We start from the raw sequence: 26,902 nt of genomic DNA, 5'->3' as shown, positions 1-26,902 counted from the left end.
AGATTTCTCAAAAGGAAGGAAACTGTAACTGGGCAGTGGCTCCTGCCCATCAGGATCTCTTACTGGGGAAGCTGCCTTCCTCCCACAGACCTTCCCGAAATGAGAAATGAAATKGCACAGCAGTTTTCTAAGTTACAGCAGCCAGAGGGCTGCTCTTCCCTAAGCCCCTTCTCCTCTGTCCCACTCTGCCTTTGACCCTTTTGCTTGCCATTTCTGGGTCCAATGGTTAAAAACATGGCTGGAGGGGGAGGGGAAGCTCCTCCRGGTAATTATAGAATCGGGAAAACAAGTTGTCTGATGACAGCGTTGCTAAACAGGGAGGTTTAGAACATAGGTCTGGAATACAATCAGCCCTGCACATACATGACCTGGCTTAACCCCTCCCAGGGACGCAGTCACTGGTCCCGCCGGGGGACCAGGCTTCTCCTGGTTGTGGTTCAGGGTGAGAAGGGGGCACCTTACTCTGCCTCCATGCCTTGGACTAGGAGACTGGGAGCACTCTCTAGGGCACACGCCAGGCTGGGTGTCTGAAGTCGGATGCCAGCATCCACTGAAGAGGGGCTAGAGGGCAAAAACCTACAATTCTGCCTTGGTTAAAGTGTCCTAGATGCCTCTGCCGTAGGAAASGATGCAACTCCTCCAGGGATGTTTTGCATGAGAGGGAGGGAGGTTGGGAGAGTTACCTAAACCTCCAGGTAAAAATCCCAAACCTTGGTGCTGTCATTTGATTTTCTAAAAAATGCTGTTCCCTTTAGGCTGGTATCAGTGCCCTACCTCCAGTCCTCTGGACAGTCAAAAGAAAAACATCACCACAGGTAAGCCCCCTGCACCCCACCACCAATGGCTTGAAGGTGGATGTAACCCCCTGCACAGCCCTTCTTACCCTTCTTCCATTCCTGACCCTCACATGGGCAGTTGGTAGAGGAGGAACAACCAGAATCCCCATTCACATTATTTGCAAAGCTGATGCTTCCAAACTCCCGAATCTGGGAGAAGCAAGAAATTGAGAGTCCTATGGGAGCTCTTCTTCCTGTYTCATCCCACTCCCATGCCCTCCTTATTCACATCCATACTCCTGCCAGCCAAGCATCTGCTTCTTTTAGTTCATCACAGTATGCTAGGGGATGGACATAGCCACAGGTGGACAGAGGTGTTTGCAGGAGCTTCAGAGTGATCAGACTTCAAGGAAAATCTTGTAGGTACATCTGATGGGTTCATACAAGTAAGTCCACGGGTGCTCTTACACATTGCAGCCTGAGGGTGCCTGAAATAGCCTTAATATTTGATGTACAAGGGCACCTTCAGGCCCATGTATTGAGCTGAGGCTCTGATGGAGTCGGGGAACAAAATCCACCAGCTAGTGGACACACTGATGTCTGCACATGCTATGTCCCTAGCAGACAYGCTCACACCCCAAACTCCACAAGTGAAATCATCATGGTGTGCAGAGCAGTAATGAGGAACGTGACCATCAAATCATCAGCCACAGTCAGGTCCTGCCTCCCCACTCCCATCAGACAGCTTGTGGCTGATGAACCCTGAGGTTCATTCACCTGGTTGGAGCATGGTGCTAATGACACCCAWGGATGTGAATCTGAGGCTTTGACCCCTGCATGGATCATTCACTTAAGAGTCGGACTTGATGATCCTTGTAGGTCCCTTCCMACTCAGAATATTCTGTGATTCTGTAACCGAAGTGTGGGTATTTGGGGTATTTTCTTTCTTAGGTTTTAGTTTTTTCTTTTTTTTTTCTTACATTGGGTTTGTAAAGACTCCTCAGTCCTGGTTCTGGACCATGCTAAGCTTTCATCTTCAGCATATGCCATGACAAGCATTGCTGATTCATTTGTATTTTTCCTGCCTTTAGGATGCACATACTGTCTCCAGCCTCTGGGAYCTGGACTCAAGGCAAGTTCCCTCTGCTCTGCCCTGCCTGTGCACTGCTTTTGCACCTGCCTAGCTTGACTTTTTTCATTCACCTTCTCCTCCAAAACAGCCCCAGCCCCAACACGTTCCAAGAGGAGCAGGCAACAAGGGAGTTGTGCGGCTGGCATGTGGCTTCTCACTTACATGACACAAGAAAGCACTATAGAATTTTCAGCTAAGGATAAGCAAAATCACATTYAGTTGCCCTGATGTTTAACCTCTTTTTAGGACTATCCCTATACAGAAAAAAAAAGGAAGTGGTTTTTTTTTTTTTCTCCTTTTATTAAAATCATCTGTCTCTGAGTCCTTGTGTCTAAAATAATTCCAGCCAGTGCTTCAGTGCTGAACCCACTCATGCCTGGGCAGCCCAAGACAGCTCCTGCAATGGAAATCCCCTTTCCTTTTTCACTACCTCATTTTGCCCACGGCAAAGTCACCTGTCTTTGGTAGATTTCCCCAAAATCCCCCAGATCTCAGCACCCTAGAGATCACTGCAGCCATGCAATGACAGCTCTCGGCAGTGGTGCCGGATGGCCRTGGCACCGCTGGGCTGGAGAGGCCTGGGTCATGGCCAGCCTGCTCACTCAGGAGGATGGCGCGTGAAGGGCTGGGAGGGATTTGTCGCTGATGATATTGTTACATTCTTTCCGAATCCTGGGAGTAAACAGACGCTCCAAATTTAGAAAGAACAGGACTGGAAAATTTAAACATTCCTTGAAGAATTGGTACAAAAGCGGGGGGAGGGGGGCGCTGAAGATGATCTCACATGCGCTCCCGAGCCAGATGAAAAGCTCATGACTCGAGTTCAGAAAGCAATTGAGGGGCCTGTTTCAGGTCGGAGCATGATATCACAGCGGTAAAGCTGTCCCAGCACACGGAACCACAGCAAAAAGAGCCTATGTTGTGCAAGGATGGTCCCAAGCCCTGCAGCCCAGACTGTGAGGCCACCACCGCTGGCCACACTGCCATCCTGGATTTATCTCCAGCTGCACACAGCTTCAGGCACGGGAGAGAGAAGCCCAGCACTCAGCTGAAGGACCAGAAACAGGGACAGGATGGGTGACTGAGCATCAAATGGACCAGCATCCTAAGCCCTCAGCTGTCACTTTTAGCCACTGAATAGGAGTAAAAGAAAATCTCCACACTGTCCACTGCAGCTTGACCAGGGGAGAGGAGCTGATGAAGCTCAGCACCCACCAGCTCAGMACCACACACAGCTCTGGACAGGCTCCGATACCAGAGCTGGCACATGGGAGCCATCGGGGAGCAGTGGAGCCAGACTGATGCTGCTGCTTCATAAGCAGATAATGCCTGTTAATAAAAACCAAGCGGCTGATTGCAAGGGGAATAAAGGGGGGAAAACATAGCAAAGTTAAAAWAAAAAAGCCAAAAAAAAAGCAAAAAGCAAGGGTTTGTGCTGAAGTAAACAAAGGTTAAAGAACAGTCAGGCTCCTGCAGGAATAGCAGAGCTGGGCTGGGAGGGAGGGGGCATTACGTAATGCAGGAAAAATGTTGGCTCCATTCAGTTTTCCACCACTTCATGTGATGTCAGGAAAGCCATATAAATCAACAGTCTTTCTGCTCCCACGGATGGAGGGCAGCAAGCAGCACTATTTATACTTACACAATTAAAAAAAAAAAAAAAAAAAAAAAAAAAGAAAAAAGAAGAGAAGCCAATGATTTCCAAGACTGGGAATAATTGACTCAGATTCTTCCTTGCCAGCCACTGGAATTGCTGCTTCTGCACTGTTAACCCGTAAGGGGTCCCTGGCACCAGTCCTGCCATCCCCAGATCCCCTGCCCTCACCCATCAGCCTCCATCAGCTGCTGCAAAGGTCAGAAGGTCGATGGCCTGGAGGTGAGCAAGAACAGCCAAGCCTGGTGTTTGCACTGAGATATGGGGACACAGAGGCATGGACCCCAGCATCTGCTGAGGCTGAGGGGCTGTGTAGGGCTGCCCCACAGAACTGGGGACCCTTAGGACAGAGCTCCCTGGGGTAATGGCATCCATTGAGGGACAGGCTGATTTCAGCAGCCCTTGCCAACCYGCCGGGGCAACAAGGCATCTATCTCCAAGGAGAACCCAGCACCTCTTCTGAGACACAAAAATGGGTTGGTGCAGGACAAGGTGCTTGAGCCCAGAGTGACACAGTGAGGGGTTAAACCCCACAAGGGCAAGGGTTCAGAACCAGGCCCAGTCATACACTCTGCCCCAGACCCCCYAAGCACTCCAGAGTTGCCTCTACACCACCCCACTGCTGCCCTCACTGCTGGCAGGAGGAAGCTGTGCCTGTCAGCAAGTGTGCCCAGCTTCCCTTGGACACTCTGCAGAGCCATTCCAGTCATGATTTCCATGTGAAACACCGCTGCCATGACCCAGTGTTCTACATTTCAGTTCCAGTTTTTTCCACCTGCTGGTGGCCTGCGTTCAGGCTAAGCCCCTGCTGTGCTTTTAATTCGGGAGGTTTGAGCTTTGCTTGGTGCCTAGCACAGCCACMCTTTTGCTTGGGGCCCTGGGCTCCTGCAGCCCAGGGGGATGGAAATGGCTGCCCTGATGATGGAGAATGTGTGCCCATGGGGGAGACAGCAGGTTTGCTGGCAGGGGGTTTGGTGGTGGCAGTGCTGATGGCTGAGGGGGTGGCATGCTGCTGGTGAATGCTTTGCATGCAGCTGGGGGACACTGGGACTACAAAGCTGCCCCAAGTGTCCACTTGCCTCATCTGGCAGGAAAAGGCTCTGGGGCTTTCAGGTCCCCCCTCAGGACCCAGCTCTGTCCTGGCTCCAGGAGGACTCAGAGGGGCAGGGGTTTGCAGCCAGCACACAGCACTGCTCCTCACCCAACCCTGGGAAAGTGGTATGGGTTAGGGGATGGCAGGATCACACAGCCAAGGCTGTTTCCTCACCCATCCCCATGACTAAGCAGGTTCCTTCCCAGATGCAACCGAATCCACCTTTTCCTTCTCCTGCRCCATGCACTAAGCTGTGCCCTTGTTTATGCCATGGTGACCTGAGAACAGCAGGCACAGCTACTGAGGCAGGCCAGGGGCTGACACAGCAAGCTCAGGGAGGCATCCTCCAGCACTGGCCTCTGCAGTGCTCCTGCAACCCAGGCCACAATAGTTAGCTTTAAAGTGATTTCATGTAGTCCCTGCTTGCTTTTGTTGTTTGAACTGGGGGTGTTTAATCCCGCTGTTTCTCTGCTCTGTTCACATCACAATGCAGCTGCTCTAATAYAACAGCACTTACCCTGCCGAGCACAAGCAGGGCTCCCTGAATGCCACTTGCTTGTGCCACCTTCCCCCTCACAATCAGCCCTTCCCAGGGTCKGTCACTCTGCGGGTATGGCAGTTCCCTCTATCCCTGTGGTGCTCCAGGGCACAGAGGTCATTACCCTCCGCCTCAACCCCAAAGCAGTATCCAATTGCCACAGGATGAGGACAGGCTTGAGGGACAGAGGTGATTCCCATCTCTGTGCTTCTGGCACTGTTGAAGAGTGTGGCTGAGCTCAGTGGGGCTGAGGGGCTGCATGGGACAGTGCCTGCCCAACCCTTCATGGGAAGAAAGCTCAGAGGTAGGCAGCCATCAGGGCAGATGGGGCTGTCCCARTGATGGGGAATTAAAGGCAGCTTCAGCTCTCCCTGAGGCAGTTCACTGTCTCTCTCTTCTCCTCTCTGCTGGGTTGGAGCTTTTCATTCATCAGACACCTGTYTCACATTTTGCACGGCCCAAGGGCCGTAAATTACAGCAGCACATGCCTCCTCCTGCCTGCTCACTTGTGCCTGGAGAGCATCATCTCCAGCAGACCTTGACTCACTCAATGATGACCCTCTGCCCCTGCCATCCTTCTCCTTTCCAATACATCCATGGATTTCTTCTCCTGCCCTCCCTTTAACAGCAGCAAGAGGGAGCAGGGAGCCTGAACCAGGTCTGGTCCTTGGCACATTCACCAGGGATGAAGCAACACAGGGATGGGAGGACAAAGGGCAGCTTATGGATGGCTGGATCCGTGCCACCACAACCTTTTTGTACCCTCCTCTTTCATTCACCCTGGCTGGTGGGTGCAGCAGTGGGGAGATGGACAGTGCAAAGAACAAAGGCAGGGGAGGACCCAGTGATTCTAGTGTGGGCTGAGCCTCCTCAGCCCACATGCAGAGCTCCCTTCCCCCACCACAGCCACTGGTGGCAGAAAAGCGGGTGCACGTGCACATGGATGGCCACAGCTCCATCACTCCAGGCCAAGGGCATGAGTRTCAGGTGAAGAGATAACCCAGGGCTCCTACCTGTGAGGATGGAGACACTGTGGAAACAGCTGTCCAGCTTGCCCAGGAGGATGGAGAGGAAGCTGTCAGCAGCCAAGCCGGTCACGTCCCGCGTGCTCTGGTCATAGACCACCACGTCCTGATGGTCCTCTGCCTCCACCTGCAAGGGAGAGGCAAAAAACAGGCATCAGAGAAATAGGCTGAGCACTGGGGATGCTGCTGTCTACACCACTATGGGAAGCAAAGCTGAATTTGGTGGTCACACAAGCAGGAAATTCTAGCTCCACACAATTTTCACAAGCTCGTTTTGAGCACTTAGTGAAGTGCCCAGCAAGCTGAGACTCTGCTCCATGGCTACAAGCAAATGTGTCAGTAGAAGTGCCCACTGGAGCAGCCCCACCAACTGGGAGTGCTTTAAAGCATCATACCCAAAATAGGGTCACTCCTCCCCACTGCCCACCCTCAGCTTGCTGTTACTTAACTGCATCCCAGAAATCACCTCCTCCCCAGTCAACTTTTGCCCTTGGATACTCCTGTTGAGCCAGTCTGGTGCCACAGGGATTTAGGGGTGGTTCTGTAGGCAGGGGTGCTCCCAGCAAAGCCCTTGAGSCCTCTTCAGAGCTCAACCTAGAGACACCAAGCCCAGCACAGTAACACCTCTATAGGCACTGTGCCTCAACCCAAAACTGCAGACCACCYCTAAGAGCTGAAGGAGAGAGAAAACCTCTTCTTTTGCTTGGTGGATGTTCAGAGTGATGCCCTTTCTTCCTTTTGTAATGTATGCTGGAGCCTGCACATTGCAGGGATAAAATGGGGAGGAGTAAAGGAGCTCCTGGGCTGCTTTCACATGATTTTACATGCCACAAACAGCATCCAGCCTTGCTGGCCACCACAACAGGACCTCTGGGACAACTGAGATGGTAGGATAACTCAAGGCAGGCAGATGTCTGCAGGGAGGAGTCCCCCCATGCCTGGTGACGACTGAATTGCAATGAGAACACTCAAGCACAGACAGACATTCCCACATCTACCTGAAGGTCTCTGCAATAAAAGAAGACAAAAATCCTCTCAGAGGCACAGCTAAGCTCATCACCTAAACAGCTGAGTGTGTGGCACATGCCTGCCTTGAGAGTGCCTGCTCTCCCAGCTGGCAGGGTAAGGCACATCCATCCCATCACGGGAGGAGTGGGAGGCAGTGGCAAGCAGGGAAGAGGGAATGTGTGCAAGCCGCTCTCTTCTCCAGCTGGTGCTGGAGCTGCCCATTGGCCACCCTGTGCCAAGCCCTCTCCAAAATGTCTTTAGGTGACCACTTGAACATGGACACTCATGGACACACGCCTGCTTTTGCTGTCTCACTGCCAAGCCCTATCTCACCACCAGAGCAGATTCGCTTAGGGTTGCTGTCACTATCAATGCCGCTTTCGCACCCTGCTGCAGGTGCTTCCCTCCTCAGCAACGTGAGCACCATCCAAATAAAACTGCAGGGAGCAGCAATTTAGCTGAGCTCATCACATCTCTGAGCCGCAGTGGAAGGACAGCCCCGCACCAACAGAAATCCCCGTCCGGGCACCACACGCAGCTCTGCACGACAAAGGCGGAACTCAAAGGACTCACCTGTCCCCAGCCTGGCACCRGGGACTGGAAGGCAAAACTGGCCCCACGGCTCAGCAGGATGGATGAAAGGGCAGGATAAGAGGGAAGAGAAAAGGACATGGGAATTCTAAAATAAGACACTGAAAATTGACTGAAGCCACCTGGGATAAGCCAGATGAGGACCTACCCCAGCATTTTTTCCTCAGCCAATGATGAAGCAGGACTTTTGTGGGAGGTCATCCAAGAACAGCTGGAGGGAAACATGGTGGCTGACAAGCCTGTTTGGAACTAGGAACCTATCAATCCTTAGCAGCCACCTAGACCTTCAAGGTTCCCTAGGACATCCCGAAGATCCAGTTCTCAGCCTGAAGCCCCATGCCAGCAAAAACATCTCCTCCAAATGCATGGTAAGGCAGGGAGCACTCTGCGGTGGGGCAGGGGCTCATCTCAGATGCACAGTCCAAGATGGTGCGGCTGCAGGAGAGATACCAGCTCTGGSTGAGCAGAGTTATCCCACATTAGGATTTAGTGTTCCCTCTGCATGGGAAGGCTTTGTTTGGGCCATTACTGCAGGGTTGCTGAGCGACGGCAGAGAYGTGCGACACGGTTTATATCTTATTAAAGTTATAAGGTTTCACTCAATGTAAATGCCAAACAAGCATTGGCCTCACATGGCCCGGCTGCAGAAAATAAATACCCAGCTTACTGGGGTGAGGATACCTGCAGGATGGTCCTGAGGAGCCCTCATGGAGCACACAAGGAGCCTGAAYGGGCATCCTGGCTCCTCACCACAAAGGGAAATTAAGACAGAGATGTTTAACCAAGTACATGGGTCTTCCTTAATCTCATGCCKTCCTGATTTGCCCCATCTCTCTTTTATCCACAGAGAGGATAAAAACTAACTGGGGCAGAAGAGGAGGGCAAAGCTGAAGGGATGCTCCATACTAGATTCCTGCTTCTGCCAGGTGCACTCATAGGACAGGGACACAGCTGACAACAGMGGTATCCTTCTGAGAAATAACACTTCCACAGGGGTTGCTGTCACCCCTAGACTGTGAAGTAACCCAGGCATCACCCTCCAGACAGGGTTCCCACATCCAGCCAGCAAGGGACAGCACGGCCAAGATGTAGCAAGTCTTCTGGCTCCAAGCAGATGTTGAGTGGGGCTTGTGAACCCATGCATGCCATTGAAAAGCTGCTGGATGTGCCCCAGAGTTAAATCCCAAAGAACAAACTTCTTCCCTGCCAAAATCTTGGCTGGAGGGGTATGACCAGCCTGGAGCAAGGACCCCCTGGCCAACCAAACACCAGCTGAGAACATCCATTCATCACCCTTGTACCAAGCCCTGTGCTCCCCATCCTCGTCCCCAGCTCTGGAGGTAACTCCCCTAGGGACATTAGTCCCCAGCACTGGGTGGTTTGACAGAGCTTGGGTCCCAGCTCCATCCCTGTTTGGCAGCTGGGGTAATGATGCTCCRCGGGTGATCCAGGCTACGATAAGAGTGGGCTATTATTATTATCTCAATTACTACTGACATCTCAGTCACGTATTGTTTCAAAACACAGTGAATCACCTCACTGAAATAACAGGGCTTCCATCAACATAAAGAGCAGCCAGGCACACAGCTCAAAAATAAGCCCCGGCTTTCCTTCAAGCAAAACAGCTGCTTGCAGAGCCAAGCTCCTAATGCAAATAAATAAATATTCCCAAAATCTGAAGAGACCCTTGTCTTGCCTCAAAGCATGGCTATAGGTACTCTGGAGATTGCTCCATTTCAGGAATCAAGAAGTGGTTGAGAGGTGGACTTTCCAGGGGGATCTTGAAGAAGTAAAATTTTCAACATTTCCSTAAAGAAATGCTCGTGAAAACCCCAAGCAGGAATTTCCCATAACCTCTGCCTCCCAAACTGCACTGAGGAGCTGAATTATTCCCCTTGTTATCAGAATTTATTATTGTGAGAATTTATTATTGTCAGCTCTGGGAGGAGGGTTCAAAACCAACCAGAGCAGTTATGTTGGTACCATTTTTGTGGGGAGGGAAACTACTGTGAGAGGAATTGCTGCTGCAGCTTTTCCCAAATCAGGCACCACAAGAAGATGGTCCACACCAGAGCTTGGGAAGCAGTGACTTAGCTATGGCAGATATAGCTGCCACAATTATAGGATCATAGGCATATTTAATTGAAAGAAAGAAAGGGATCTTAAAGTCTCCATTTCTTCTTTTATCCCTAATGGTCCTTTCCTCTCCTTACACCAAAAAGCACCAGCAGCTGCTGTTATCCCACAGCATTGCTCCAAAGTGTAGCCCCCAGAAACACTGTCAATGGTACTACCCTCCTTAACAGCAACATGGAAAAGAGGAGAGTAAGCACTGGGAAAAGAGAGTTAGACAAATTCTCCCACCCCGTCCTACATCTCCACACAGGCAGGAGCAGAGGAGCTGGCGGCCAGGTGGGGTTTGCCCAAATGCTTTGCATTGYATCAACCCCCGCCTCCTTCCCCAAAAGGTGAACATCACCCTTGGAACCACCGGAGTGGGATGAGCTCTTTGCTGGAAGCGAGGAGCAGTGGGACGAGGCGGGGGCTCGGGGCTGCCCTTTGGCTGCCCGGGCAGCCCCGCGTCGCTGCCAGCCGCCTTTGTCTCGGCAGCCCTGGCCGGCCGGGAGCAGGAAACAGGAGGAGGGCGGGAGGTCTGTCAGGAGGAATAATGGGGCCGGACAATCGYGCTACTGATGTCACCCTTCCTGCCATCTGCTCCCCACACCAGCCGTGCCCCCCGCCCCCCAGCCCCGGTGCGGGGAGCCAGAAACAGAGCAGTGCTAGGGGTGTTGACCAGCGGTGGCAGTGGAGGTAGGGAAATAACATGGGATTGGAGCTCTAAACCAGCTTTCAGCATCCCCTTCTGAGGATATGTGCACCTCGAGGCAGCAGACCATATTGATTTCTGGGGGTCCCAAAATACAGTCATGAGCCGAGTGACTGAAATGGGAGGCAKGGATGAGGAAGAGAGTTCATCACCCCAAAATGCAAACACACAAGTGCATGCATAGAAGAAAGGCTTGGACAACCCGAGACACAGCCACCTCCCCTGCTTTATGGCAGACGAGAATACGGCAGTGATCTCCCTCAATCCCCCCCACTCCAGCTTCCCAGGACAAGTAGCTTAACCTCTCAAGGTTAAGGGTGTCCTGAAGCTTAATTAATTCCTGGGCTGAGTGTGTTGGGAGAGCCAGCAAGCGGTGGGCGTGGCAGGGGCCGTGCAGAGCAGCAGCAGTGGGGACATGCCTGCCCATGGACGTGCTAGGAGGGATTTCAGCCGTATCCAAAAGCAAAGCAGAAAAGAATTAAAGACGAATCAACGCCTCTCTTCCCTTCCCCTAGCATCCCTGGTTATAATCATGTCCCCAGCCAGTACGTGGACCATTATGCAATCATGCAGGAGCAGGGAGAAAACGATCCTTCTACGTTCCTTCAATGGGGACAGACCAGGGGATGCCARGAAGGACCAGCCGGCACCTTTGGGAGCCCACTGCTCCGCTGCAGCTGGCGAGCTGCAGGTTTGCAGGCGGATGGCATCAGATGATGTTAACTCTTCCATGCTTCCCCCTTCCCTCTCACCCTCCTCTACCTCCTCCCCCTGGCGCATCGCTTTTTCTGCTGCGGCTGCTGCCGCTCCACGTGACAACGGCCACTGCAGAGATGACCCTCGCCGGGAGGAGGGCGGCCGCTCCGCTCTCCTCGGAGCTTGCGAAAAACTGATTATTCTGCTTTATTCTCCAGGGGATTTAAGAGCAGCTAAAGCCGTTCAGGAATCAGTCTCCGCAATCCCCTCCAAATCGCCCAGCCCAGAGCATCACCGAAGCAGATTGGCGCGAGGCCGGCCCCCCCGCACCGCCAGTCCCCTTGATCCCGCGGGGTGATGTCACCGGCAACCAATGCGGGCAGCGGTGGCTTCTCGGGGTGGCGGGGGGACACGATGCAGATGGCTCCAGCTGGGCCCAGCATTTGATTAATCGCCTGAATTACCCTCGCTTTGCCATAAAATTACAAGGCGGGAGTGGGGGAACGGTGGGAGCAAACCGGCAGGAGGGCGGGYTGTGATGGCGAGCCACCTTTCTGATGGCGAGCCACCCTTGGGCTCGTTCCGCGGCCGCTGSGGGATCCAGCGGTGCAGCCCCTCGRGSAGCATCTCGACACCCAGCGGCACAGCCCTCTGACAGCACCTCAGCGGAGAGCAGGAGCCAGCCCACGGCTCCACAGGGACACCCGGCACTGCTCTGACCGGGGCTCCAGCCCGGCTCCGTGGCTCAGAGCCACCTCTATTATTTAACCAGRAGCGATAGAGAGAGGAGCCTGGGAGAGATAATATGCCATGACACCGGATAAGAGCTTCTGGCGTCACAGGGGAGGAGGATTACATGTCCCTGAATGGAGTTAGAGATGACAGAGGGGAGGGGAAGAGTTTTTAGCAGGGGATTAAGCTTACAGCTCCAGGAAGGCTTTGGGGGGTTGTTTGCTGGTGTAAGACAAGTCCTAAGGCTGATATACCTGTTAGACTTGCTTGGGGAAGGCTCCTGGAGCAGGGATCCACGTCAGTGGGGTGGGGGCAAGGAACAGGTCCCCGAGGACAGCCCTGTGGCCCCGGGGACCAAATGAGCTCAGACTCCACCTCTTCAAAGGGTGTCAAAGAAATGCTGGCAGATACTGGGGTTAAAGGATGGAGAGAAGGATCAATGTATTCCTACCCCTTAGGGCAGTCTGCATCCCACAAGAGAAGAGGGTGTAAACATCCACCAGGAAAGGCGAGGGTCAGATCCCTTACCTTCATCTTGGAGGCAGGCTGGATGAGCTCCGTGATGGAGACTTTGTCCTGCTGGAGCCTTCTCTTGACGAGCTTGGAGCAGCAGATGTTGACAGAGCTGAGGACGTGCCAGGAGTTGTACTCCACGAAGGAGCGGCTGTCGATGACCAGGGTGCCCTCTGCTCCGTTCCTCAGGAGGCTGGCCAGCTTCTTGGGGTCCATCACCTTGCGTGGGAGCCTGTCCCCAGCCATAACGGGCCAGTCCCCTCTATGGCGAGCGGGGAGCAAGGGGTGGAAGGGCAGGGCAGGGACGCCAGCACCCGTCTCCCCAAGGAGAATGAGTGAGGGGTGAGGGGTGAGCAGGGCAGCACCCGTCCTGTTCTCCTCACGCTGCTAATGCCCAGAATGCCAACTCATTGTGCTGAACCTGGAAAGAGAAGAAAGGAGATGACAACCCATCAGCTGGGCAGGATGACATCTGGATGTCTTCAGAAGAACCTGAGTGCAACAAGCCACACTTTCCAGGTGTGTTCTCCCAGCCTGCCGGCATATGTGGCTCTGGAGCTGCCCAAGCCACAGCTTCTCTCTTTGTGTTTAATAGTCCTCAGTGGAACTTTCTTCCATTAATTYGTCTAATTGCTTTCCGAAGCCATGTCAGCTTTTAACAGGCATAGTGGCCAGTGGCAGGGAGTAGAATGTGTTGCCAATTACACTGAAGAAGTCCTTCCCCTGGTTTGCTCCAAATTTGCTAAGTGATGGCTCCTCTGGGTGACCCTTATTAATTGCACCAGAAAAGACCATATATGCCTGCTCCCTAATCTTCTCCACAGTTCTTACCACATTTAGACCTAATTTAAGGAGCTTTTCAGGTCAAAGCATCTACAGAGCTGCCATTTACGCAGACAGACACCTTTTGCCATGCTGGCCAGCCCCAATGTGCCATGTTTGAGAGGCAGGCACATCAGGGACCTGTACGGGGCAAGATGTCACCTCCTTTCCCTATTCCCAGACCAACAGCTCCTTGCACTCAATTTGCTTTTTCTGAACTCTGCCAAACCCAGCGCTAATGGTTTCACAGAAGTAGCTCAGCTCAGCTCTAAGGTTCTGCTGCTGCATGGTAAAAGCCTGGTTGGGGCCCATCAGAMACACCACCAAATCAGGTTTGCTCACTCATGTTCAGCACTTCACACTGGATTTCACCTGCCTGTCTTTCAGAGCCTGCTCACAGGTATCTTTGCCAGCTTGCCTCCTGGCAAGTCAAGAGAAGATGACTTCTCTTGGAAGACAAGAAGTCACACTGACCATTACTCCTGTCTTCAAGAAACATACCAGGCATCAAGGCAGAGGTGCTGGGAAGCTTGGACTGAGACGGCCTGGGAAACCCTTCTGCTTTTCAGCATCTAACTTGCACAGACATAGGAAGGGAGTTCTTACACAGGAGTACCCTGTACACAAATACCCTGTGTTTCCATCTTAGGAGTTGAGGGGGGGTCAAACCTGGTGCACTCCRAGGTAAAGAACAAGATTCCTCCATGTCCAGCCCATGAGGTCTGCAAGTGCACTAGACAGGCTGGGCAGCATTCAGCTCAGGGTGTCCTCTTAAATTTTAATGGAACACGTCATTGCAGGCATGTTTTAATGGCATTAGGTTTAATGCCACTGCAGTCATTCAGAAAATAAGCCTGGGCTACTACCAGGCTCCTCTGGTTCCTGACAGACGGTGTTTTAGAGAGAACCCACAAGCTGCTCATGGAAGCTTTAATGCATCTGAATTAGGAGGACTATGAATAACGCGCCTGGAAAGGCCAGCGTAAAGATTTTCATTGACTTCTGCAGGAYCAGGATTTGGTCCGTGGACTAAAGGAGGCTTAACGAGTCACCCTGATCCAAGCAAGCTAGCAGTTCCCACAAGCTCTTGCACCTGCAGGCACCTACTGCAATGGTAGCTCAAAATACAGAAGAGATGCTTGAGTCACACACACTACTGGGTGACATGACAGGGACCTCAGTTACCAGTCACCAAACCCAGAGGACACTGCCAGCTTGTAGGAAAAGGATGAAAAGCCACAGAATATCACGATGGGGGTTCCAGCATTTGCTCTGGCTTGTGACTCCAGCATTAATAGCCCCAACTTCCCTGGGTTACCAGACCTGCCTCCCAAAGCAGGAGATGTCCCAGCCTTCAGCCTCAGGATCCAAGCTTCCAACAGGAGGCCACATTAGGATGTACAGTACTTTTCTGTCATTGTATGACACCCCTGCTGCCTCTGCCAATGTGTTAATACAAATTACAGGAGAGAAAAAAATCCCCTAAAAGCTGCRATAGTGACAGCCCCTCCTGGCATGAAGCATTTTGGCAGCCCCATGGCACTATGGCATCGCTGTCCCCGGCCCCACAGAGCGCTCCGTGGCTCCTGGCCACAACTCCAATTACAGCAGCTCCCTCAGTGGGCGATAGGCAGTCCCCCCCCCCGCTGCAGGAACTTCGCTCCCCCCAGCTCTCCTCAGGGGGGCTTAAAAATTGAAACAGTTCTAATTAGGGGGTCTGAGGGGGAGCGAGGCTGGCTCCTGCTGGGATATGACACACCTCATTACGTTGCCACCGCCTTGCCAGAAGCCCCCCTGCTGTCCCTTGGCTATAGAGCCAGGGCACTCAGAAAGGATGCAAATTAGCCAGCTTTYCCCCTTCGTCTTCCTTTCACACCCCACTCCCCAAATCACTTTCTGTCTCCCTTTACCCATCAGGACACCAGGCTGTGAATGCTTCTTGGCTCTTCCAATTACATCCAAGAAATAAAAGGGAGTAGAAAGAGTTGACAGACAAAAAACCCTAGGATAATGTGGCAGAGGGATGGGTGAAGTGGAAGGAAGAAGTGACCCAACATTGCACAGTTCCTCTGGAGATAACATGGTATCCAATCTTTAGACAGAGAGCAAAGAGTAAACTTTGGGGGTCTCAGACACAGAGGGGTCTAGGAAAGATAACAGTTCCTGATCACCTTATCACTCTAAGAGAAACCCACGCACAAGAGGCCTTCATGAAGTTCTGGCAGACGACCAGAAGCTTGGGTGGAAGAGACTGGAGAAGACAGAGGTTCTCCAGATCCGCTATTAGCCCTCATCCTGCAGAGCCAACCAGATTAACCTCTGTAGACACATGTGACACAAACAGGTCCCACTCCCAGCTCCACCTAAAAGATGTGGGGGAAGGCAGGGCAAGGTTAGTCCATTCTCCCCATTTCCTTTACAGGGGATGGAGTTGGCCAGCTCACTGTGGTCACAGGGAGCTGTAACCTTGGCATTAGAACTGAGACATGGGGAGTTCTCTGTAGATGTTTAGCCAGGTCAAAGGCAGACAAACAACTTTCCTGACAGCAACCACAGGACATTTTGAATCCAGAGTGAGGGGTGGTAAGTTCATCCCCAGGTGCCAGCAGAGGCTATGAGACCTTCACAGTACCTCAYAGGCTGTGTGTGAGATGGGCTCTGAGAAGAATGAAAACTGTCATGTCCCCATRCCTGGGAAGACCAGAGAAGGAGGAAGGATGCTTCTGCTTCTGCTCAGATGGCTCAGAAGGAAAGCTGAAGGAAGAAGAGCCATGGAGCACTGCTAAAGAGATCTTCTCAACACCGGAGAGAAGAGAGAAGACCAGGGGAAAAGGTTAACCTGGAACCTAAATTAGGGTTTCAGAAACATAGCTGTGTTCCTCTCTTATCAGTTTATTAAAGCCATTTTAATCTTCCTGAGTGTTCCTGAAGAACATTATCATAATCCTTTAATCCCACCTCTCCCTGGAGAGCCTGTAATGAGGAGATGGGCACATGGCTTAGCTGAATGGGGACAGCCAGCAGGAGAGGCCACACTGAAGCCGAGGGACAGAAAGATGGGCAGAGATTAGCACAGGGCTGGGTCAGCTGCCTACTCAATGGGACTCTGCCCCTGGTGCCACCTCCACAAATGTGCGTGTAGGTGAGGGGAGCTGGCCACTCGAGTCACAGGCATGGCAGAGATGTACACAGCAAGCCAGGCTAAGTGTTCAGCCTAGCTGTGACCTTCTGGGCAKGCCAGGCAAGAGGGCAAGAAAACTTGGAACACACCTCAGCCTGGGTCTGTCCATGTGGCACAAGAGAGCACAGGAACTCATCCCTGAGCTGGCCCAACAGAGATCACCCACATGTTGGCCACTTCCCTCAACTGCTCATCTTGCACAAGGTCCCCACTGAGAGATGTGGCATGAGAAGGGCACAGATTTGGTTGTTCCTCTACTGGAGACATCAGCTGGAAGAGTACCAGGTCTCTACAGCAAACCCAAACCTCACTAACCTGCATTTCCACTCCTTACACCAAACTGGTGGTGGGTTCCTGGAGTGCTTTCCTCCTGGGGGCTGGCAGAAAAAGCTGTGCCTTCTGAGCCCTGCACTGAGATGCTGCCTGGCCAGGGCTCATCCATCCATCCATCCATCCATCCATCCATCCATCCATCCATCCATCCATCCATCCATCCATCCATCCATCCATCCATGTCAGCCCTGCCCAGGCTAACTGCTAGGATGCTGGCAGGACCCCACAGACCCCAGCTCTCCATCACTTACTAAGAAGCAAAACGCAGCAGTTTTTCTAAGCCCCACACCCATTTTCCTTCCTCATCCCCTCATTTCTTTCAAGTGCTTCAGCMCTTAGCAAACTCCCCTTGGCTGGCTCACGCTGTTTGAGGGATTCCTAAATCACAGGACCATTACTAATTATTATTATTTTGCAGCAGCAATCAGGGACGCAGGGCTCATTAACAAGTTAGCACCTCTGGTTTCCCTGGAAACCCGCAGCTGCCAGGCAACGGCAGCTCTCCGGCCTGAGGCGATGCTACTGCAGCGCCTTCAGCTCATTCCCAGAAAGATGCTTGGGTCCTGCATGAACCCAGCTTTGCCAATGGGATAAGGTTAGGAAACTCCAGGATGTGTCCCCTGCTTTACCGCATCTACTGGGAACCTCAGCCTGTATTCCTGATGCTGTTCTGCCACTCACAGCATCACAAACTGTGCAGTGGCTCCTCCCTCCCAGCGAGCCACGCAGGCTTTCTCCAAGGGCGAGGAATTTGGAGCATAATGATTCCCCAGAGTAACAGTGGGACAAAGCTGTCAGGTGCCTGCCGCAGCCGTTTTGGAGGTGATGTAACTGATGAGGATTTCTCAGCAGTTACTCAAAGTCCCTTTAAGAGGCAGCACAAAAGATTTCTCTGCTTGACGATGGAAAAAGGGAGTGGGTTTTTTTTCCCCTTTGCTCCTCAAAAGGAGGCTGGGAAACACCACTAACCACATTCACTAACTCAGACGCCAACTCTGCTTGTCCACCTTTGCCTAGTGAATCTCAAGGATGAGGACGAACAACATCTCCTGAGCCCCAGCAGCTGGGGACAAACAACATCTCCCAAGCTGCAGAAGTTRGGGACAAACAATATATCCCCAGCACCAGCAGTACAAAGATGTAGGGGAGATGGCAATGACATTTCTGGTGTCAGTTAAGCCAACCCGAGATCCACTGCCCTGTTCCAACCCTCATGGCAGACAGAGGACTCATCCACACTGATCTTACAACTCCATCTTGGCTCCTTGCACACCCCAGGCACATTCCTCCTGGGACAAGAGCTCCTGCGCATGCCCCTCCGTGCAGGGAGCACTTCAGGAAGGAGGGAAAGGGCATCATTCCCTTTTTCCCACAGCACATCACCCGGAGGCAGCCACTGCACTTTTACCAGGGTTTCAAGCTTGCTGATCTCATGATTTTTTAATTTTTTTTTTCTCCTCGTTTCTATGCCGCAGCCTCCTTTCAATTCCTGTAGGCTGGAAGCAGCATGCCAGAGAGCCCTGCAAGGAGCTGCATGCAAGCAAACAGCACCCACTCACCTCCCCACATCCCCCATTGCCCCCTGCACCTGCATCCTGTGCTCCAAAAGGTGTTTTCCAACAGAGGACGTGACTGAAGGGCTAGGATGTCCTTCAGCAAAGTGCCAGATGGTGCACTCACACCAGACAAGGTACGTGGTGTGGAGCCACGTGGCAGTGCTGGTGTGGGGGTGCTCAGCCTTGGGTGCATAGCTGGTGGCATGGGACAGCTCAGGGACGAAAGGAAATGGGACAAGTTGTACCCAGCTGTAAGGGAGTCCTTCCCATGCATCCCTCACCTCAAAAGGCAGACAAGCTCTCCTGGTTGCAGTTAAGTAAAGCAAAGGGGTCCCTCACGTTCTCCCGCCACCTGATGTTGTGCCAGCAGCTTTGGACAGGTTGACTGCAAATACAACTGGTTCCCAGCCTGTTTCCACCAAAAAAAGTGCAGTTGAGGATTTATAAACAGGCCACTCCCAGAAAAATTTCTGACTGCAGTAATGGTGGTCAGTTTGAAAATCTGGTCAGGAAAAGACAATGGGGACAGCAGGGAAAGGAACTTAGCCACAGTCTAAATGACAAGGGCAGTATCTTTTCTCTTCGACTTGTGCTTTTAACATGATTTATATGTTTTTCCCCTTTAGTATAAGGATCAGCTTTTATTTCAAAGCCTACAAAAGCTAAGACCAAGGGTTATCCATGACCAGCCAGCCATTCAATCAGTGCCTTTGCCCACACCGAGGAYATTGCTCCCAAGCATGCTCTTTCTAACACCAAAGCCATCCCATTTCCATTCTCACCCTGCCAAGCCAAGAGCTGACCACACTCTCAATGCAGAGCTAAAAGCACCTTCTGCTTTGAGCAGCCTGGCATGCATCACAGAAGACATGTCATGCTGGAGAAGGGAAATCTAGTCCTGTTGATCTTCAGGAGCCCTTGCTGCCCACTGCCTGGGATCCCCATCACTTGCTGCATGATCCCATGAGCCCAGCAGGCTTATCCTGGGGATGAGGTGCTGCTTTGCCTTTTCACAAGAGCAGAGGCAGCCCAGAAAGGTATGCAGTCAGACCCTTCTGGCAGGGCTGGTCTGGCTCTCTTGTCCTAAGACAACAAACACCATAAATACCTGCTGGGTGCATTTGCAGTCTCCTGGAGAAAGGGTCTCCAGGACCTSGGTCCTATTTTCCCACACCACCTACACACCAAGTGAAAGACAGCACAGGATTAAGCTGTGGTTCTTCAGGGCTGCAGATAAATATAGCATTTCACTGCTTAAGCACAATCCCCAGTGACAGGAGTTGTCCATCTCAGCAGAGCGCCAGGGACACTCACAGGTGAGGCCAAAGTGAGCACCCCACACACAGGAGCAGTCACTGCACTGCCCTGTGCAGTGTTGTTAGCTCCCCCATATTCAAATGACAAACAGGACCCCTGCCTCCCTGAACAATAATGATGTTGCTGCCTTCTGTCGGGTTGTCTGCAGTTTTTGACGAGCACCAGTGCAAACTGAGGTGCAGATCCCAGCACAGGTTACCAGCYAGCAGAAGCCAATGTCCACCGTTTTGCCACCCTAGGCCGGCAAAACTGTGAATCTCCCTAGAGGATCCAGAATTCAATGCAAATGCAAGGGGCTATGCTGCTTTTCTGTGGGATGAGGCATTCCCCAGGGCAGCAAGCACATTTTTACAAGACACTTCTGACCTGGTTCAAGGCTTGCCGAACTTCCTATATGCATACAAGAGCCAAAATGCTCACAGGTTTGGGATGAATTAGCATGTGTCAGCTCAGGTTCTACTTCCTACCACAGCCCCAGTGAGGAGGCACCAGCTCTGAGTTTTGGAGAATTACCTTTATCTAGAAAAAACACACATGACAGGCAAAGCCCGAGCTGATGTTCCTGCCCCACTCTTCTCCTTTCCCCTTGGGGGCCATGATTCATTACCAGCTGGTTTTGTTCTTAATCTGAGGTGACACAGGGGTCAAACAAAGTGATTTGCAGATCTTCCTCCATCCTCACCACCCTGTGCAGCCATGACCGGCTGGTCAAATGCCACAGCTCTTTGTGTACGAAATCTTTCAGCCTGGCCTCCTGGCTGAGAGCTGAGTATTGCAGCATTTGTAACATGGATCTTCTCTCTGAATCCATATTAACACTGTTGTGGGTGACAAATAGCACAGATTCATTTGGTGGAGGAAACAGGCAGCAATATTCCCCTCACCAACTCCAGGCAGATGTTAAGCATGACATATATGTGTACTTTAACCGCAGTTTCACATAAACCCCAGAGATATATCATGCCATCCACCCAGAGCTTAAACATCCTCCAACTCATCTCCACGACAGCAGGTCTCACTCAGCCCTGCTTCTGACCATGCAAGTGAAAGCTGAGGTAATCACACCAAGCCTTGCCCCTTTGGGGCTGGCTGACCCCCAGCTAAGACCAGTTCAGTCACCCTCACCTTCCCACCTGTCCTGTGGGCTCCAACAGAGCTCACTCTTATCTTTGAATCAGGGACTGCTGAATGAACCTTGCTCAGGTGCCAGACAAAGAGGCAGCCAAGCTCAAAGAAGAAGGGATTGCGAGGATGACACAGAATTAACAGGCATCAGCATTCAGCAAGCAAGCAGAGAACAYGCCGATCTATTTTTAATGGTACAATGAGAGTGCTTTACAAAAGGATGTGTCTGGGGAGATTCTGCCCAGTCAGAGATTTGCATTCGGGTGTTTTTGCAGCAGTCAACTTCCCTTGATGTGTGGGAGGCATTTTGTCTCTTCACCACCCCACAGAGCAATTTAGAGGGCTCTGGCTCAGTTTTAGCAGGAGGTTCATCTCTCTGGGTCACCTTTCTGCCCTGCTGCATCCTTCTGACTTTCCACCAGAAGAGCTGAACCTGAGGTGAGCAGCAGGTAAGGTGTAAAGGACAGCTCCAGGCTTGCTTGGCATCTGGGTGTCAGCCCGGCTGAGCCAGCACAGCTGCTGGGGACATGTCTGTCAGGTCCCCTACAGCAGCAAAGCGGTTAACGTGGCTTTTCATGGGCTAGCTCCAATCAGCAGTGCTGGCACCCTCTCTGCACCAGCCCTCCACTCAACAGCCTCAAGTGCCAAGCGAGGCTCTGGCTGTGCCCGTCCGCTCCCCACGCAGGGCTGCCGGCCAAGGCAGATGAAGATGGCATGAATAACTCCACTCAAGCCACAGATCAAGGAGGACCAGGCTGCCATCGCAAGCTTGGAAATGAGGGCTCTTAGAGGCAATGCAAAAACAATCAGATGTTGTAGATACTTCTTGGTTGCTTCTTTTCAGCAGCATGCCCCAGACACGGATGGACCCTCTTTGTCTGGAGGATCTGGATTTCAATGGGAGTTGTGTGATTTACGCAGGCACAGGTTTAACATGTGGAAAGGGCTTGATTGGCTCGATGCAAAAAAAAAACCCCTGCAATCCCCTAATAGACTGGAATTTCTCCCAGAGCTTCTGCTGCATCAGCTGAATTACCATGTGTTAGCAGACAGCAGAGCTCCTCAAAGAACTAAATCCCCAATGAAAAAGCCAAAAAGAGGTGAGCTGAAAAGCCGGGATGCGGGCACACTGCGCACCCCTGTGCTGGATGAGTAATGTGGGTTGACAGAGACGGACCGGAAAGATGCATTGCATCATTAGCAGGGCTGGAGGACGTGGCGGAGGAGAGGATGCCAGGGTCACACTGTCACTGGAATCTCCATACAGGATCAAAGCAGTGGTCCACCTCATTCGTGTCTCCTCACCAGCACTAGCTAATAACAGGTATCCTACAAAAGCCTGGCAGAAGAAGGATGGTGGGTATTTATGGAGTAGTCATGCAATAATTTGGGTTTAAAGGGACCTCAGGAGTTCAGCTGGTCCAACCTCTCTCTCCCTTAAAGGAGAAGGARCATCAACACCAGAACAGGGTGTCTTGCCCTTCTGGTTCCCAAGTGACTTGTTCCCAGTCATCAGTGGACTCAGAAATAATGCTCCCCCATAACTCAGCATGCAGAAACYCTACACAGAGAGTGTCTTTTGCAAACTGTTTGAGGGTCCTGAAGGACTCTGGAGAAATTCCTGAACACAAGGTCTCTGCCCCAAGAGAAGGCTTTGTTTAAAAAAAACACAATGAAGGGGGAGACAAGGCACACATGCACAGATTGGGGAACCACAAGCGCTTTCCACAGACAAAAACAACATGAAAAAAGGCATAAGAGGAGTGGGAAGAAAACAAGGAATCAAAGAAGGATTTCCAGCCCCAGATAGGTTACTGCAGTCTCTTAAGTACATTTCATCTTAATGCACATAGTCCCTGCATTTCTGTCCTGTTACTGCTCCCTGTTTACAACAGCAGACTCTGTACTGGACCAGCTTCCAGCCAGTACCTGGGTTCAGAGGAGAACCCACCTGGGCTAGCACTTCACCCATCTTCTGAAATGCTGATCCTTCCAAGACATCATGCAAACAATACCTGTCACTTCGGGACACTGAAGACCCAAAGCAGCAAAACCAGCCCCAGAGAAGCCCTGGGAAAAGCAAAGGAAGAAGCCTCCTGCACAGCAGCCTAGAGCATTTTGTCCAGTTGGGCCTAGAAAACCTCAGAAGAGCCAAATAGCAGAGAAATGGAGCCAGCCATCCTACAGGAGCCATGAGTGTCTGAAGCATAGTCTGGGCAGGGCTCTGTGCCATGCACAGCTCCCCAGTGTGGCCCACCTTTACTCTTACCCTCCTTGCTTAAGGTGGAGATGGTTGAGAGCCAAAGGAGCCTCTTGGACAGCATAGACCCAAAGGTTTGGGGTAGAAAGCCTACCAACTTCTCTCAGAAGAGAAAGGTAAGACTTTTCCTCTCCATGAACTCCTACTAAAGAGGAAACAGGATGACCAAGACTATGACCAGAGCTAGGTATGCTCCACCATGCTCTCAGCTGCTGGCCCACCTCTGGCAAAGAAACTCTCCCATGGGGACGAGACACATAACATAGTCTCTCCCTCCATCAAAGCCATCACTGGGGTGGACTTCACCACCCTCTGTCCCTGCAGGAAACTGCACTATCTGGCTTTGACAGCAACCCTGACACCAGTAGTGCACAGCATCTTGGCACAGTCAGTTTTTACCCTCCCTCACACTCCCTTGGCTGTGTAACAATCCTGCACACAAAAGTACACCCAGGTCTCCTGAGTAAGCTTGAGAAAATCTTGAGCAGAGAGCTTGTTTAGCTTCTTATCTGATGAATGCTCCTGGGCCACTCACCTCCCTTCCCCAAGCCTGTCATAATTACGTCAGGTGCCTCCTTCCCACAGGCATCGGGCAGGACAGGTGTATCTTCAGAGAAGAAATGTAAAGCTCGAAAAACAGGTTTTAAAACCCAGAGGGCATGGGGATGCAGAGGAGTGCTGAAGCTTTCCCCACAGGATGACTGCATTGCCACTTTGGCTGCAGGAGTTTCTCTGCATAGCAGCAAGGAAAAGCGTGCAGTGAGACCCAGGGACCGTGAGCACTCGGGTGTTTCTGCAGCCATCTCCTGCTAACGCTACCATTAAACACTGGCAGAGGGCAAAAAGGCCTACAGACTCTCTCCCAGTGCCATATCCTGGCTGTCCTGCCAGGAGAGAGGGGTCAGCATCCACAAGCTCCTTGTCTTTATCACCTCCTTTCTACCAGATTCAGTTTGCTGGCACTGTTTCAGTATGATGGCAGCGTCCTATGAGCCTGCACCATAAATGAGGGCTGCCGAGCACTGGAGCAGCTCCTTTTCCTCCTTCCATTCCTGATAGCATGAACATGCTCTGCACCTGACTGTGCCTAGGGCTTTGGGAGCCGAGTTGTGCACCAATTAACCTCTGATCCCAAAGAACAGCCCTGTTTAAAGGCAGGGAAGCAAATCCAAAGAGGGAAAACACCTATAACACACCCCCTATCCCTCATGTAGATTATAGCAGCTGGTGCAGTGGTAGGGGTAGGGATGGAGTGGGGACTCACTCATATTTATTCCAAGAGAAGTAATTTCAGAAATCCACAGCCACAATGGGTTTCCAGCCTTTGGGGGGGGGGGGGGGTCCAACCTTTGGGGGGTTTCCAGCTTTTGGGGGATTCTCTGGGGGAGGACAGGGTTGCAAAGGAGAGAAGCGAGTGTTCTCCCACCTCTTCAGACCTAATTTCACAGCATGGGACCGACACGACTGCTTAGTCCCACCCAGCCCTCAGGGCTGTTTTCATAGTAAAAGTGATGTTACATTTAATTTTAGGTGAATACAGGCCCTCCAAATGCTCAGTGGCTTTCTCAGCAAAAACACACTGCAGACAAACACGGTGCAGTATTTGCAAGAATAATCTCCATGCAGCATCCCCAGTGAATGCTCCTAAGGACTCTGGCTACTGTACTCAGCTCCCTCAAGCTTAGCTGAGGCAAGATTTTAAACAACAATGCTAGATCCAGGTTTTCCTTACCTTATGTCTAAGCAGGGACAACTGAAATCTGTTGGGTTAGAAGACTTTTGGTGTGAGCTGCTGTCATCTCAGCTTGGAAACCTTCCAGTCTCAGGTTTATGCCTCTAAATTGTTTTGCCAATGGGCTGAGGGCACAAATTTCTCCCTRCTGCCCCTGAAAAGAGGCATCTGGGCACCCCTGTGAAGCTCACACTCTCGCCTCTCTGCTGTGGTCAYAGCCATTTGGACAATCCTACACATCCATGCTCTGCCACTGTAGCTGTGCCAGGCAAAATTGGGGACAAGACACCTGCAAAGTCCTTGAGGGCATTTTAAGATCCAAAATATGATACGGCCAGGAGGATTTCCTTGGTGCCACAGCTTATTTCATTTTGGAAGCTGTTACAAGCAAGATCAAATCAAGTGCAGAAACCCCCATGCAGACCCAAACCCCCAACAAACCTCTTCTGCAGAGAGTCCTCCCGGCACGGACGCCCTCCGACAGCGCAAACAGAGGCACACAGAAGCAAGGCCAAACCCAAAAGCACCAATTCCCATGCATCAAGTCCTTCCGAAAACAAAGCTCTCCACAGCCGCGTTTGGGCGCGTAGGCAGCTGCGCCCCGAGCTTTTGCCTCAGCGCAGAAGGATGAGACAATGCTAGCGAACGTCAAACACTGCTCCACAGGCAAGCTGCTCTCAAGGTTATCATGGCCCCTGCACTGCCAGGCACAATCCTCAGCACTACCTGTTCGGGCTGCTTGGAAATCCCGACTCTTTTCTGCGGGAGATGGGTCTGCCTTATTGCTCCAGATCAGAGGGAGATGGAACCTCTGGCAACCATCCCCAGTGCATTCGTCATCGCCAGCTGCTTGGGACAGGGATGGACTCTCCTACATATGCTTATGCAGCGCCCAGCTCCCACCAGGGAGCTGTCAATAACTACCGCAATACGAGGGATAAACGCATCCAAATATCCCTAACAGAGCTGCWCTGCACCGCATTCTTCCTTCTAACGAAACCGCAAATTACTGACCTGTGCACAGAGCTCCCCCAATGCAAGCTGAAGCACTGACATCAGCTTTTGCTGTTGCTCAGGAATTTAATTCTGGGGGAGGAGAAAAGGGAGGGGGGAGCAGGAAGGAGAAGGAACTTATTTATCAATAAGGGAAATAACCAGGAATCTTTAAAAACAAACAACGCTCAGCACAGAAAGCAACATTTATCACTGTGTAATGATTGAGGGTGCTGGGGGGTGATCAATCAATCGGTCCAGGCACATTAGGGGAGGTGGAGAGGATTATTTTAAACGAGCAGCTTAACTCATTAATCGCGAGCAGCGCCTTTGGAGCCGCAGCAGTGAAGTGTTGCATGAAAACCCCCGCTGCCGAACACATGCCGGCTTCGTTTAAACGCCAAGGACACAGGGCGACACTCCAACCTCTTTCATCATCAGCAAAACCACACCGCTGTTAACACCGGTTCCTCAAACACCAGCCCTCAGCCCCGCCAGAAAACCCCTCCACCCGCGCCCCCTGGCCCGGCAGGACAGCGGGTATTCCCCGGAGCTTCCCAAGCCCCCTCCTCACCTGCACCACGGCCGCCGGGAAGCGCACACCGCCAAGGCAGGGTGGGATTTCCAGCACCCCCCCGCCCCGAGAACAAGCGCAGCATCCCCGACATGCGCGGCCGCGGAGCGCCGGCCCCCCCAACCCCCCTTCCTTCCCCAATCCCCGCCGTGGGGCTGCTCCCTCCCCAGCCCCAGCCCCTCACATACATTATTCTCCCTCACACCAGTCATCGCAGCCCCTGTTCAGCCCTCGAAGCRCCGTCCCTAGGTGCACACACACACGCTCATATACCGGCACATGCCGTCGCGCTGCCCGCCGCCTCAGGGCGCGACGCCGGCTCCGCTCCGCGCACGCGGGCGCCCCTCACCGCCCCTCGGCCCCCTCCCGGTCCCCCCGGGCCGCACGGGCCCGTCCCGCGCGTTCGCGGCGCGGACACGGAGGG

At 52.3% G+C, this 26,902-nt stretch overlaps 1 protein-coding gene across 3 annotated transcripts in view; it reads right to left on the bottom strand.

Annotated features, from left to right (window-relative positions):
- The window catches only part of DUSP8 (dual specificity phosphatase 8), a 41,204-nt gene extending 14,384 nt beyond the window's left edge, over window positions 1-26,820 (bottom strand). The window contains exons 1-3 of one of the 3 annotated variants that reach the window (XM_057372165.1): window positions 26,752-26,820; window positions 12,601-13,006; window positions 6,207-6,345 (exon numbers count right to left, since the gene is read on the bottom strand). In XM_057372165.1, the coding sequence (XP_057228148.1) occupies window positions 6,207-6,345; window positions 12,601-12,831 (370 nt within the window). In that variant the 5' untranslated portion in view covers window positions 12,832-13,006; window positions 26,752-26,820. The other 2 variants (XM_057372167.1, XM_057372168.1) reach the window with 2 other exon arrangements.
- Window positions 26,821-26,902: the final 82 nt, after the last annotated feature.

This window comes from Malurus melanocephalus, unplaced genomic scaffold, assembly GCF_030028575.1.
Source record: "Malurus melanocephalus ecotype Western Australia unplaced genomic scaffold, MMel_1.1 scaffold_165, whole genome shotgun sequence".
In the NCBI taxonomy this organism is placed as follows: Eukaryota; Metazoa; Chordata; class Aves; order Passeriformes; family Maluridae; genus Malurus; species Malurus melanocephalus.
The sequence above is the reverse complement of the archived record's forward strand: the minus strand, read 5'-3'. Positions and strand labels throughout refer to the sequence as shown.